Source organism: Danio rerio, chromosome 4 (assembly GCF_052040795.2).
Source record: "Danio rerio strain M-AB ecotype USA chromosome 4, GRCz13ab, whole genome shotgun sequence".
Lineage (NCBI taxonomy): Eukaryota > Metazoa > Chordata > Actinopteri > Cypriniformes > Danionidae > Danio > Danio rerio.
The window spans coordinates 47,423,270-47,435,480 of NC_141024.2; the positions used below are offsets into that span (position 1 = coordinate 47,423,270).

At 41.2% G+C, this 12,211-nt stretch overlaps 2 protein-coding genes across 2 annotated transcripts in view; both read left to right on the forward strand.

The window, feature by feature from the left end:
• LOC137491165 (uncharacterized) overlaps positions 1 to 12,211 on the forward strand; it is a 514,718-nt gene that overhangs the window by 62,534 nt on the left and 439,973 nt on the right. The window lies entirely within an intron of this gene.
• LOC147845009 (uncharacterized) lies at positions 34 to 3,417 on the forward strand. The gene is made up of 2 exons (XM_088650554.1): positions 34 to 1,370; positions 1,539 to 3,417. The coding sequence occupies exons 1-2, from the start codon at positions 857 to 859 to the stop codon at positions 1,994 to 1,996; spliced, it is 972 nt and encodes a 323-aa protein (XP_088506680.1). The 5' UTR covers positions 34 to 856; the 3' UTR covers positions 1,997 to 3,417.

The window sequence follows — 12,211 nt, forward strand, 5'->3', positions numbered from 1 at the left end:
GTCAGTGGAGTGGAGACAGGACATGCATGAGGCTGAGAGAGCTGGGAAGGATCGTCAAAAGACCTGCAGCCAGGAATCGAACTCTGGTCACCATGAGCATTTCGGTACCAAATGTCAATGCTCTTAACCACTAGGCCAGGGACCACCAAACTTGTTCCTGGGGGGCCGGTGTCCTGCAGATTTTAGCTCCAACCCTAATCAAACACACCTGAATAAGCTAATCAAGGTCTTACTAGGTATACTTAAAACACCCAAACAGGTATGCTGAGACAAGTTAAAGTTAAGCCCTGCAGGGCACCGGACCTCCAGGAACGAGATTGGTGACCCCTGCACTAGGTTATTGGTGCAAGAAGCATATCAAGACCTCATGGTGCCCCTGGGCAACAAGCTTACGAGTGCCTCCAGTTTTTTGTAAAATGGCTAGGGTTAACATAATGTTACTTAACTACTGGCGCCCTAGTGACCATGTAAATTTTTGGATTTTGATTTTTTTTCCATATGTGATTATCTTTTTTTGCCATTTAGTCTATATTGGTAAAGTTCGACAGCTTTTTTTCCTCAAGAAAAGTGGTTCTTTTAATCTTCATGGTTTAAGTCAGGGGTCACCTAATTTGGTCCTGGAAGGACAGTGTCATGCAGAGTTTAGCTTCAACCCTAATCAAACACCCCTGAAAGAGCTAATCAAAGTCTTAATAGGTATACTTGTAGGTTCCATACTAGTGTGTTGAGGCAGGTTAAACTAAACACTGCCGAACCAAGTCTGGTGACCCTTGGTTTAAGGTAACAATCACTTTTGAGTTAGGAAACCTCCTTGAAGACATTGATTAAGTGTTTTGTCTTTCTCTCCTCAGACCTGATGCCACTGAAAAGGGAGATTCAAGAATATCTGATTGAGAAACATAACGACTACATACCTACAGAAAGTGAATTCATTTGCTCGCAGACTATGATGAGCTCACAAAAGGCTGCTCAAAAAACAAAGACCGCACATCCTCCCAAATGCGACCAGTGCGGAAGAGGTTTCACTAAAAAAGGACACCTCAGAAACCACATGAGGACTCACAATGGAGAGAGCTCTTTCACCTGCCAACAGTGTGGAAAAGGTTTCACTCAAAAGTCAAACCTCAGAAACCACATCAAAATTCATATCGCAAAAAACGCTTTGACCTCCCAACAGTGTGGCAAATCTTTCAATCATAAAGACTACCTTAAACGACACATGAGAGTTCACACTATAGAGACTTCTCACACGTGCCCTCAATGCGGAAAGAGTCTTGCAGACGAATCGATATGTATCGCCCACATGAGGAGTCACACTGGAGAAAAACCATTTGCGTGTGATCAGTGTGGGAAGAGCTACACAAGTCGGAGTAACCTTAAATACCACATGAATGTTCATGCAAATGAGAACAGTTTTATGTGCCATCACTGCGGAGTGCGTTTCAGAAGAAGCGCTCAACTGAAGAAACATGTAAAAACCCACATCGAACTGGTGCCTTTAATGTGTCGTCAGTGTGGAAAAACGTTCTCAACAAAAGAAAACCTCGAAGTTCACATGAGAAACTACTCTAAGGAAAGACCTTACACCTGTCAACAGTGCGGGAAGCGTTTCATCCGGAATGCAAGTCTTAAAGAGCACATGATAATTCACACCGGAGAGAAGCCGCACATCTGCCAACATTGCGGGAAAAGCTGCTTTCGAAAAGCATACCTTGATATCCACATAAGGGTTCACACCGGAGAGAAACCGTACACCTGCCAAGATTGCGGAAAGAGTTTCATCCGAAAAGCACACCTTAATACCCACGCGAAAGTTCACAGTGGGGAGAAACCTTACAGTTGTGAACTTTGCGGGAAGACCTCCTATCGGAAAGAAGACATTAAAAGGCACATGAGAGTTCACACCGGAGAGAGGCCTTATCGCTGCTCCAAGTATGGAAAGGGCTTCACGTGTACAAGAAGCTTAAGGAGGCACACAAAAATCCACCTACTGTAAAAAGCAGGCCGCAGTCTAATTAATAATCATGGATACCCTCAGCAGAGAGAGAACCCTTTCATGAAGCGCAAAGGAAAAGTGTCCCTCTAAACCAGGCATGTCCAAACCCGGTCATGGAGCACCGGTGTCCTGCAAAGTTTAGTTCCAACCCCAATCAAACACACCTGGGCTAGCTAATCAAGCTCTTACTAGGCAGTCTAGAAACATACTTGCAGGTGTGTCGAGGCAAGTTGGAGCTAAAATCTGCAGAACACCGGCTCTCCAAGACCAAGTTTGGACATCCCTGCTCTAAACAAAAGACTCTCATGCACCAAAGGAACCTGAAAAGCATTCATTCAATAATTTTCCTTCAGCTTAGTCCCTTATTTATCAGGGGTTGCCACAAAAGAATGAAGCATCAACTATCCCAGCATCTATTTCAAACAGCTGATGCCCTGCAAGCCGCAACCCAGTTCTGGGAAACACCCATACACTCTCTAAACCCAATTAAGATCATCCAATTCCCCTGTACCACGTGTTTGGACTGTCAGGGAAACCAATGATAACAATGGAAGAACATACATACTCCACACAGGAATGTCTCAAACCAGCGACCTTCCTGCTGTGAGGCGCTGAACCACTGTGTCACCCACATCAAAACATTATATAAGTTTAAACAATTTCAGAAATATACTGCTGATCTACCCTCTTCATCAGTGTATCACTCCGCCCGCAGCAAGTACCAAACAGAGGACTAGAGTCACTATAGTTTGACAATTTCCGCCGCTGTTAGACCACAATGTATATTTGATACTTTTAGGCGGTAATGTAGTTGCTTAGACTGTAAATATGCTGTTTATTTACAGGTACAGCGTCTATTATAAAATGTGTTTAGAAGATTTTGGAAGTGGGACTTCTAGCATGTCGGTTGCCTACCTTGTCAGATTGTCCTACCTCCCATTCAAAAGCTAGGCAGCACATTTTGATGATGCAATATGATACCCATCTGATTTTGCCACCAGTGTAGATTTAATGTGGAGTAGTGTAGTATGAAGCTATAATGTCACCCTAATCCCCCAACCTCAGAGCCATTCAAATACAGTGTTGGGCGTATAATCTGATGGGTGGGATACAACGTCAGGACACCGCAGACACTTATTGAAGATTTGGATGTGTGTCTGTACAGTAGTCTGTTGTGTAGTGTAATGTGTTTAGGCTATATCTAAAGGCAGTGTTTGGTCACTTATCTGTTATTTACGCTAGAGCAAATAGATTTCACTGCAATGTTAAGTTTTACAGCTTACACTTGAAAACTTGGTCGTTGCTCTGTAGACGGATTTACGTAGCATCTTTAAATTATTGTGTTAGTGTTATTGTGCAATTAGTGACATTTGATATGAACTGCAGTAATATTTAATAATAAAAATGCATTGTATTACAAACTGCAGCATTGAGTGTGATTGGCAGGAGGAATGTGAAAAGAGCAAACTATTTCCTCAAGACATTTTAAACTACAGCTGAAACAGGGTTGGACTAAAATAAATTGAAATGTATTGGAAAATAAATACTAAATAACACAATTTTAAGTGTTTAAAAATAGACAACAAAATACAACAGCCATATGTAACATGTTTTACATGTCTGAAAAGCTCCAGAAGTATATATTTCTGTTGCACTATATATATATATATATGACATGCATTAACAGAATTGTTTTCTTAGGCTGTACTAAAAAACATAAAAAACCATTCATGTTCACACATATTTTAAGCTCCAGTGGTTTGTGTGTTGTCTTGAAGACACGCCCACAGTCAGGAGAATATCATGAATATTCATGTCAGCGCTACTCTGGGGAGTCAATAATGTTTCAGGATCTACCTGTAGATCACACAGGTGTGTTTTAGTGAAGTGAAAGAGCTCAGATTGTGTTCCTGCTGCACAAGAGCGTCTCTACTTCTGCTTGTAAGTTTAATATTTCTACATTATGCTGATTTGTGGAGATGATGAAGGGTTTATATGTGTGAGTGTGATTTAAATGTCTGATCCTGAAGATCAAAGCCTCAAACTTTTGATTAAAAAAACTTTTGATTTTTGTCAAAACAGTAATTTAAACTTTGTGTCAAAAAAACTTTAATTTTAATCCCGTGAAAATGTTTGTGCTCTTCTATATCAGGGTGACTTGATCATTTCAGAGCATTCAGCACAAAACATAATTTTAAACATTGAGAGTCTCAAACTCGAAAGTAAAGTTAAACCAGATGTTCCAGTTGAACAGGAAGAAACTGCTGAAAAACAACAAGCTGATGTTCCTTATACAATCTGCATTTAACTCTTAACTGCCAGCTTGATGCTTTTAGTACTAACTAAATAAATAAAAATATCATGACAAACTATTTAATCTTATTTTATAGGTTCAATACTGCTTTGAGTATTTTAAAAGACCTCTCAGATTTAATCTCAAATACCTTTTATATCTTCTTGAAATATTCTATTAATACATTTGTGTTTAGAGAAACAGTATGAATATTTTCAGCTGCAGTGGTTTGGGTGTTGTTTTGAGGACTCGTCCACAGTCATTAATATTTCAGGATATACCTGCAGTAGTGTTGTCAAAAATATAGATATTTCGATATGCAATGATACTGGATTATTTTAAACAGTAATGTTTTGCTTTTGGTTGATATCGATAGCGGCTTTGGTCTTTTGAGGTTTGATAAACACTGCTACAATGTAATCTGGTGAATGGCTGAAGGGTAAATGCCTGTAAGCTTTTTCTAGTGCTTCTGGAATCTTTGTTTTCTTCTCTGAATTTAATCTGACTCCAATGTTAAGTGTCAATTGAATTTTGTCTATTTCTGATTATAAACAGGTCACATTTGTCGTTTATGAATGAATTTACACTTTTGATTTATATCTGCTCCTATACTCTTCAATTATACATTCAAATTGGGACCAAATGTCACTTAGAGTTTCATGTCCAGGGTTTACGTGTTTCTCACAGACTTGATCTCAATGCTCTGAAGTTAGTCAGAGGATGCAGAGGTAACTAATACCTCACAGTCTGGTTGCCTCCTGCTCACTTGTACTAAGTTTATTTAGTTATTTCCACACAACTTGCTACTCTTAGTGATTAACCAGAAATTAAAAGGTCTGCCATACCTCCTGCTCCATACAGTCATATGAGCTTAAAAACCTATAAAATCCTGTCACAACCAGTGATGTAAACAATTACAAATACTCAAACTACTGTAATTAAGTATTTTTTCTTTAAATATTGTAATTAACTAAGTTATTATATATATATATATATATATATATATATATATATATATATATATATATATATATATATATATATATATATGTAATTTTACTTTACCTTGAGTACATTATTAGTGCAGTATCGGTACTTTTACTCCACTACTGTCCTTCAACCTGCAATCACTACATTATTTTCTTTTGTCTATGGGGGATACCCAATCCAATCAGATCACATATTGAAGGTAAATCACATCATTATGAACTCCCTCAAGACATGGGCGATTTAGAATTACATCAAACTATTTGGAAGCATTAAAACTGTCCAAGAAGATGTCCAAAATATTTACACACATTGACCCAGAGACCGTTTAGATGATGTCACTTATGGAAAGATGGCGGATGATTGCTGTATGATGACCTAAATGGCCTTCAACATCCAGCAGACACAAGACATCAACATGACGTTAGATTGACGTTGTACTCCAACGTTGTGGGGACATTGCATTTTGTTTCCACCTCTAGATCCAATTCTCTCACACATCCTCCAGAACATTTCCCTAACCATAGTGCCGGCCCTAACCCACACCATAAACACTTCACTCCACTCTGGCACATTCCCAACCATCTCTAAGCAGGCCTGGGTAACCTCATTGCCCAAGCAGATTCTAAATAATCATTTCTGCTTTCACTGGACCCGTCTGCTGCTTTGGATATGGTGAATCATCAGATTCTTCATCAGGTCTTCAGTGAGCCCAACTGAAGTGTACCACCTCTCATTACCTCTCTGTATTGGTTACCATAAGAGGCTTGTGTCAAGTTCAAATCACTGATGCTTGCTTACAGGACAGCCACTGTTACTGCATCCTCTTACCTCTACCTGCTGCTGAAGGTCTACATACCATCCAGGGGCCTTTGATTAGTGAGTGAGCGCTACCTTGTGGTACCATCACAAAGAGGCTATAAGTCACTTTATAAAACCTCTTCCTTCAATATTCCCACACAGACTGCAGATTCACTGGTATTAAAACAACAAGTAAAAACCCAACTCTTCCGAGATCACCTGAACAGAAAATAAGGGCCCCCTCCTCTCTCCCCACTTCCCCACACATCAACCCCAAAACATGATCAATTTTGAGTGTGCCTCACACAGGAGAGTGGGCTGTACAAACCACCTATAGAAAACACACTTTATGACTCTGACACTTTATCAAACACCTGCACCAGCAAATTTGCACCAGACACATTCCTGTAATAACTCCATATAAAAAAACATGCATTTAAGAAGTGGTGAGAGGGCTTGACAAACCATCTGTAGAATCACTCCTCTCTTAAAAAAAAAAAAAAAAAAAACTCCAAACTCTAACTAGCACTTACTTCTTTGAGCACTGACAGTTCCTTTGTATGATTATCACTTTTGGTGTGTTTTGCCTCTTCTTGTTGAATCGCTGAATGCCTCCTCAATTGTAAGTAACATGAGACAAAAGGGTTTGCTTAATGTACTGTAAATGTATGCTACTTGCACATAAAACTGATAGGCTCTGGTTGTGTTTTTACACATCTTCCTAACTAGATTTTTGTCTGAAAGACATTTATACCCGTTTCTTCCAGTGCTGTATTTTGACAGATTTCGCTAAGGCTTTAGTTCTTTTCATTGTCGGCTGGTATTAGCTTCAGATTTGCCACTTGTGTGGAACAACACTTGTGGCGTCTGTGCTTTGGTGGCTGGAAGACAGCAATAGTGAGAGGGACTTATGGCCTGTTGGCATAGATAAGATTTAAGTGAAGTTTATATATGAACTAATTTTGCGATGATCACATGCTTATGATTGTTCACGGCTGGTCCTGCACCAGCTTATCATTGACTCACCAATTAGATGATTCCTAACTCACTATAAATAACCAGCTTTTCTTAACTCAGTATCTTCATCTTGAAGAATCCCCCCTACCCACCCCTACTCCCCCTCCTTTCCAGATGGGTGACAGCGCAGGGATCAGCTCTGTTGCCTCATAGCAAGAATGTCTCTGGTTAAAGTCCCTTCAAAACCAGTTGACATTTTTGCGCAGACTTTGCTCATTCTCCCCGTGCTCGTGTGGGTTTTCCCTGGTTTCTCCAGTTTCCTCCAGCAGTCCAAAAACATGCAGTCTAAGTAAATTGAACATACCAATTGATACCACAGTCAAGCTCAGGGGAGTTCATCGAGATCTACCTGAGCTCAAACTCCCCTCTCGTCCTGCAAATGGGAGGGAGCCCAAGGCTCGAGGATCTCATAGGTTCAGGGCTCTCTCCTGGGACAGCATGCCAAACAAGCTGTATTATCAATCATCAGCTGAGTGTGAACTCTTGGAAATGATGAAGAGTTTTTTGTGTGTAAGTGGGATTTAAACGTCTGCCTTATCCTGAAGTTGTCAGCCTCAAATACCATTTAAACACAATGTCAAAACATCATTAAACACAATTTCAAAACATCATTAAACACACTGTCAAAAGCATACTTTTTAATCCCTTGAAAATATCTGTACTTTTCTATATCAGTTTTTAGAGAGTCTCAAAGAGTCTCAAACTTGAAAGTAAAGTTAAACCAGACCTTCCAGTTGATCAGGAAGAAACTGCTGAAAAACAACAAGCTGATGTTCCTTATATAATCTGCATTTAACCCTCAACTGTCAGCTGATTTCAGTACTAACTCACTAACTAACTACTTAAAACTAAATTAATTGGCTAAACTTTAAGTTATCTTGACAATATACAGTTGAAGTCAGAATTATTCGCCCCCCTTTGAATTTTCTTTTCTTTTTAAAAATATTTTCCAAATGATGTTTAACAGAGCAAGGAAATGTTCACAGTATGTCTGATAATGTTTTTTTCTTCTGGAGAAAGTTGTATTTGTTTTATTTTCACTAGAATAAAAGCAGTTTTAAATTTTTTATAAACCAATTTAAGCTCAATATTTTTAGCTCCTTTAAGCTATTTGTTTCGATAGTCTACAGAACAAACCATCATTATACAACAACTTGCCTAATTACCCTAACCTGCCCAGTTACCCTAATTACCCTAGTGAAGCCTTTAAATCTCAGTTTAAGCTGTATAGAAGTGTCTTGAAGAATATCTAGTCTAATATTATTTACTGTCATCATGACAAAGATAAAATAAATCAATTATGAGGGATGAGTTATTAACACTGTTATGATTAGAAATTTGCTGAAGAAATCTGCTCTCGGTTAAACAGAAATTGAGGGGAAAAAATAAACAGGGGGCGAATAATTCTGACTTCAGCTGTATATCATTTTATTTTATAGGTCCAATACAGCTTTACGTATTCTTCAGAGACCTCTCAGATTTAATCTTATGAACTTTTTTATTCTAAAAATATATTCTATTAACACACTTTTGCTCTGAGAAACTACTAAGATATTTTCAGCTCCAGTGGTTTGTGAGCTGCCCAGAGTCAGGAGAATCTCATGAATCACACCGCCACACGGTGGAACCAATAATATTTGAGGATATACCTGTAGATCACACAGGAGAGTTTTAGTGAAGTGAAAGAGTGAAAGAGCTCAGATTGTGTTCCTGCTGCACAAGAGCATCTCTACTTCTGCAGGTAAGTTTAATATTTCTACTTTTATGCTTATTTGTGGAGATGATAAAGGGGTCTTATATGTGAGTGTGATTTAAATGTCTGATCCTAAAGATCAAATCCTGTAAAAATCTGATTAAATACGCTGTCAAAACAGTCATTTAAACATTATGTCAAAAAAACTTTATTCCCATGAAAATGTTTGTGCTCTATATCAGGGTGACTTGATCATTTCAGATTATTCAGTAAAAAATATACCTCTTAAATTAGAGTGTTTTAAACTCAAAAGTAAAGTTAAACCAGACCTTCTAGTTAAACAGGAAGAAACTCTGCTGAAAAACAAGCTGATGTTCATTACACTGTATTTAACACTTAGTTGTCAGCTGACATTTTAGTACATAATAACTAAATAATAATATTATTAATATGCTATAGCTGAGGTTATCTTGACATACTATTTATTTTTATTTTACAGGTCCAATAAGGCTATTTAGGTTATTTCCAATAATACCTTTTTATCTTCTTGATTTATATTAACAAACTTGTGCTCAGTGAAACAATATAAATATTTTAAGTTTCAGTTGTTTAGGTGTTGTCTTGAGGATACGACCACAGTCAAGAGGTTTCTCACTGCAGAAGTGAAAAGAGAAGTGCAGAAAGTTTAACATCTATTTTTGTCTACTAAAAAGATGTTTTTACTGAAAAAAGTCATCACTAATAGTTTGTTATTAGACATTTTCTTCAGAAAACAACCATTTATTGGCTAGTGATAAGAATCTTAAGATAAGATTTTAGAGCCCTCCTATAGCTAGACACTATCTGTCACATCCTCAGTCTGATCATGCTGTCTGTTTCCCATTTCTGTTTACTTCTGGTGAGCGCACGTGAATGTTTATTTTGATCGCTCCCCGTATCTCTCCTCCCTCTCGTTACCCTATTTACCATCTATTAAGATTGATTTTCACTCACCTGCACCCTATCAGTGATCCCTCTCGTGTCCTATTTATTCCCCTCCTTGTGTGTAGTCCAGTGCTAGATTGTTGTTTTGCGAGCGCGCCCACGCCGAGCCGCTCGCGTCTGGTCTCGTCTTGTCTCCTGTCGTGGCTCTCCTGTCCTTTCCTACTCTGTCTTGTTGTGCTGCTCCACGCCAGAACCATCTTCTTGCGCTTTGCCTCTCCTTAACCTCCTCTGTTCCCAGGCCGGACTGCTTCAACCTCTCGGAGCCCATCGGCTTCAACTGACTGCCGGCTTCCTCTCCCTCACTCACTCTCCACTTCCGCATTCCCCTCACGGCAACGTACCAGCACGCCCCCTGCCGGGTAACAGTATCATAGACGCTATTGTTTGCATTTATTTTGGATCACCCCGGCTGTCTTTTGCTTTCTCTTTTTTGAAGATTGTGAACTGGGCGCCCCCTTTTGGATTTATTTGGTGACAGGACCCGGTCTCTGTTGTCAAGGACTTTACAGCGCCCTCTTCTGGGAGTTTTTTTATGCAGTTTTTTGTTTTTGTTTTTCTCTTATTTTTCTCTGCAAACGCCCAGTTGGATTTGATTTGCACCCTTTTAGGGTAATTTTTTTGATCAAGAATAAAACTTTCTTAACCTGCACTTGTGTCCGCCTGTGTTCCCTGACAGAACAATCTAGCCCGAAATGGACGCAGCAGGTTCGGATCCAGTCATTACTGCAGTCACCCAGCAGGGTGTGCTGCTAGGGCAGCATGAGGCAAGGTTGACCAACACCACCAGGGAGATGGAGTACTTGGCCAATCAGGTAGCTGATTTAACCGCACGGATCCGTGAGTTGCAGCACGACACAGCCCAGGGGGGGCAAGCGGACCCTGGCCCTCAGCATACACGTGAACCCCGATGCAACAACCCACCACCTTACGATGGGGACCCCAATTCATGTAGAGCCTTCCTCTCTCAATGCTCTGTGGTGTTTGCCTTACAGCCACACACCTACGCTGCTGAAAGAACCAAGGTGGCATACGTTCTGACGCTGCTCGCAGGCAAGGCCCGTGATTGAGGAACATCAGTCTGGGAAACCCAAGCTCCCTGTTGTGCATCGTTCGAAGACTTCAGACAAGAGATGGTGAGGTTGTTCGATAGATCTGCTCAGGGGCAGGAGGCAGCGGACCAGTTGGCTCGTTTACGCCAGGCAGGCCGGTCAGTCACAGAGTATGCCATCCAGTTTAAGACCTTGGCGGCTTCCTGCGACTGGAATCAAGGGGCCTGCATGTCCATGTTTCGAGCCGGGCTTGAAGAGGAAATCCAGGACGAGTTGGCCACCATCGACCTTCCCCAAGATTTTGATGATCTCATTAGTATGGCCCTACGGGTAGAAGGACGTCTGCGCCGCCGTTGTCAACGTCCAGTCTTCCGCCCACCCTGGAGGATGGAGGACACTTCCTCTGCTGGTCCTGAGGCTGCTAATGCCACCTCCTTGGGTTCAGAGCCCATGCAGGTGGGGCGTCTTCGGCTGACTCCCCAACAGAAACAACAGCGCCTTATCCAGGGCCTGTGCTTCTACTGCGGCAAGCCAGGGCACTTTGCAGTGGCCTGTCCGTTAAAAGCCGCGGCTCGCCAGTAAAGAGGGGGATCCTGGTGAGCGCTACCCCTTTATTGAATTCCCCCTCCTCTCGTACTGTTCTCCCTGTATCTGTCCAGTTTGGTGACTCTTTTAATTCTGCTTTGGCGTTGGTCGATTCCGGGGCCGAAGGTAATTTTATGGATAGTTCTTTAGCTACCTTGTGGGGAATCCCTGCACTTCCTCTTTCCAATCCTATCCCTGCTCGCTCTCTTAATGGCAGCCTTATCACCACTGTATCCCATACCACCCCTCCCCTCCATCTCATTGTCTCGGGCAATCACCATGAGGTTACCACGCTGCTTCTCCTAGATTCACCTAGTGCCCCCATAGTTTTGGGGCATCCATGGCTGGTGCAGCATAGCCCTCATGTAGATTGGTCGAGTAATTCAGTTTTGTCTTGGAGTCAGCATTGTCTTGCTTCGTGTTTGGGTCCTGCTGCTTTTCCTGTGTCTGTGTGTCCTGTCTTACAGGTGGAGGCAGCTGATCTCTCTGGGGTACCGGCGGAGTACCTTGACCTGCGCCGGGTGTTCAGCAAGTCTCGGGCCACTTCCCTGCCTCCGCATCGTCCTTACGATTGTGTCATAGAACTCCTCCCAGGCACTTCTTCGCCCAAGGGTCGTTTATTTTCCCTTTCTGGTCCAGAGAGAGAGGCCATGGATAGGTATATCAATGAATCACTCAAAGCCGGTCTCATCCGACCCTCTTCCTCCCCCGCGGGTGCCGGGTTCTTCTTTGTCAAAAAGAAAGATGGCTCCCTGCGTCCTTGTATTGATTATCGAGGGCTCAATGACATCACTATTAAAAACAGG

Coding starts and splice junctions, on each gene's coding strand:
- LOC147845009 (XM_088650554.1), top strand. CDS start 857: ATGCCACTGAAAAGGGAGATTCAAGAATATCTGATTGAGAAACATAAC. Junction 1,371..1,538: donor GAAGAGCTACACAAGTCGGA/GTAACCTTAAAT, acceptor TCTCAACAAAAG/AAAACCTCGAAGTTCACATG.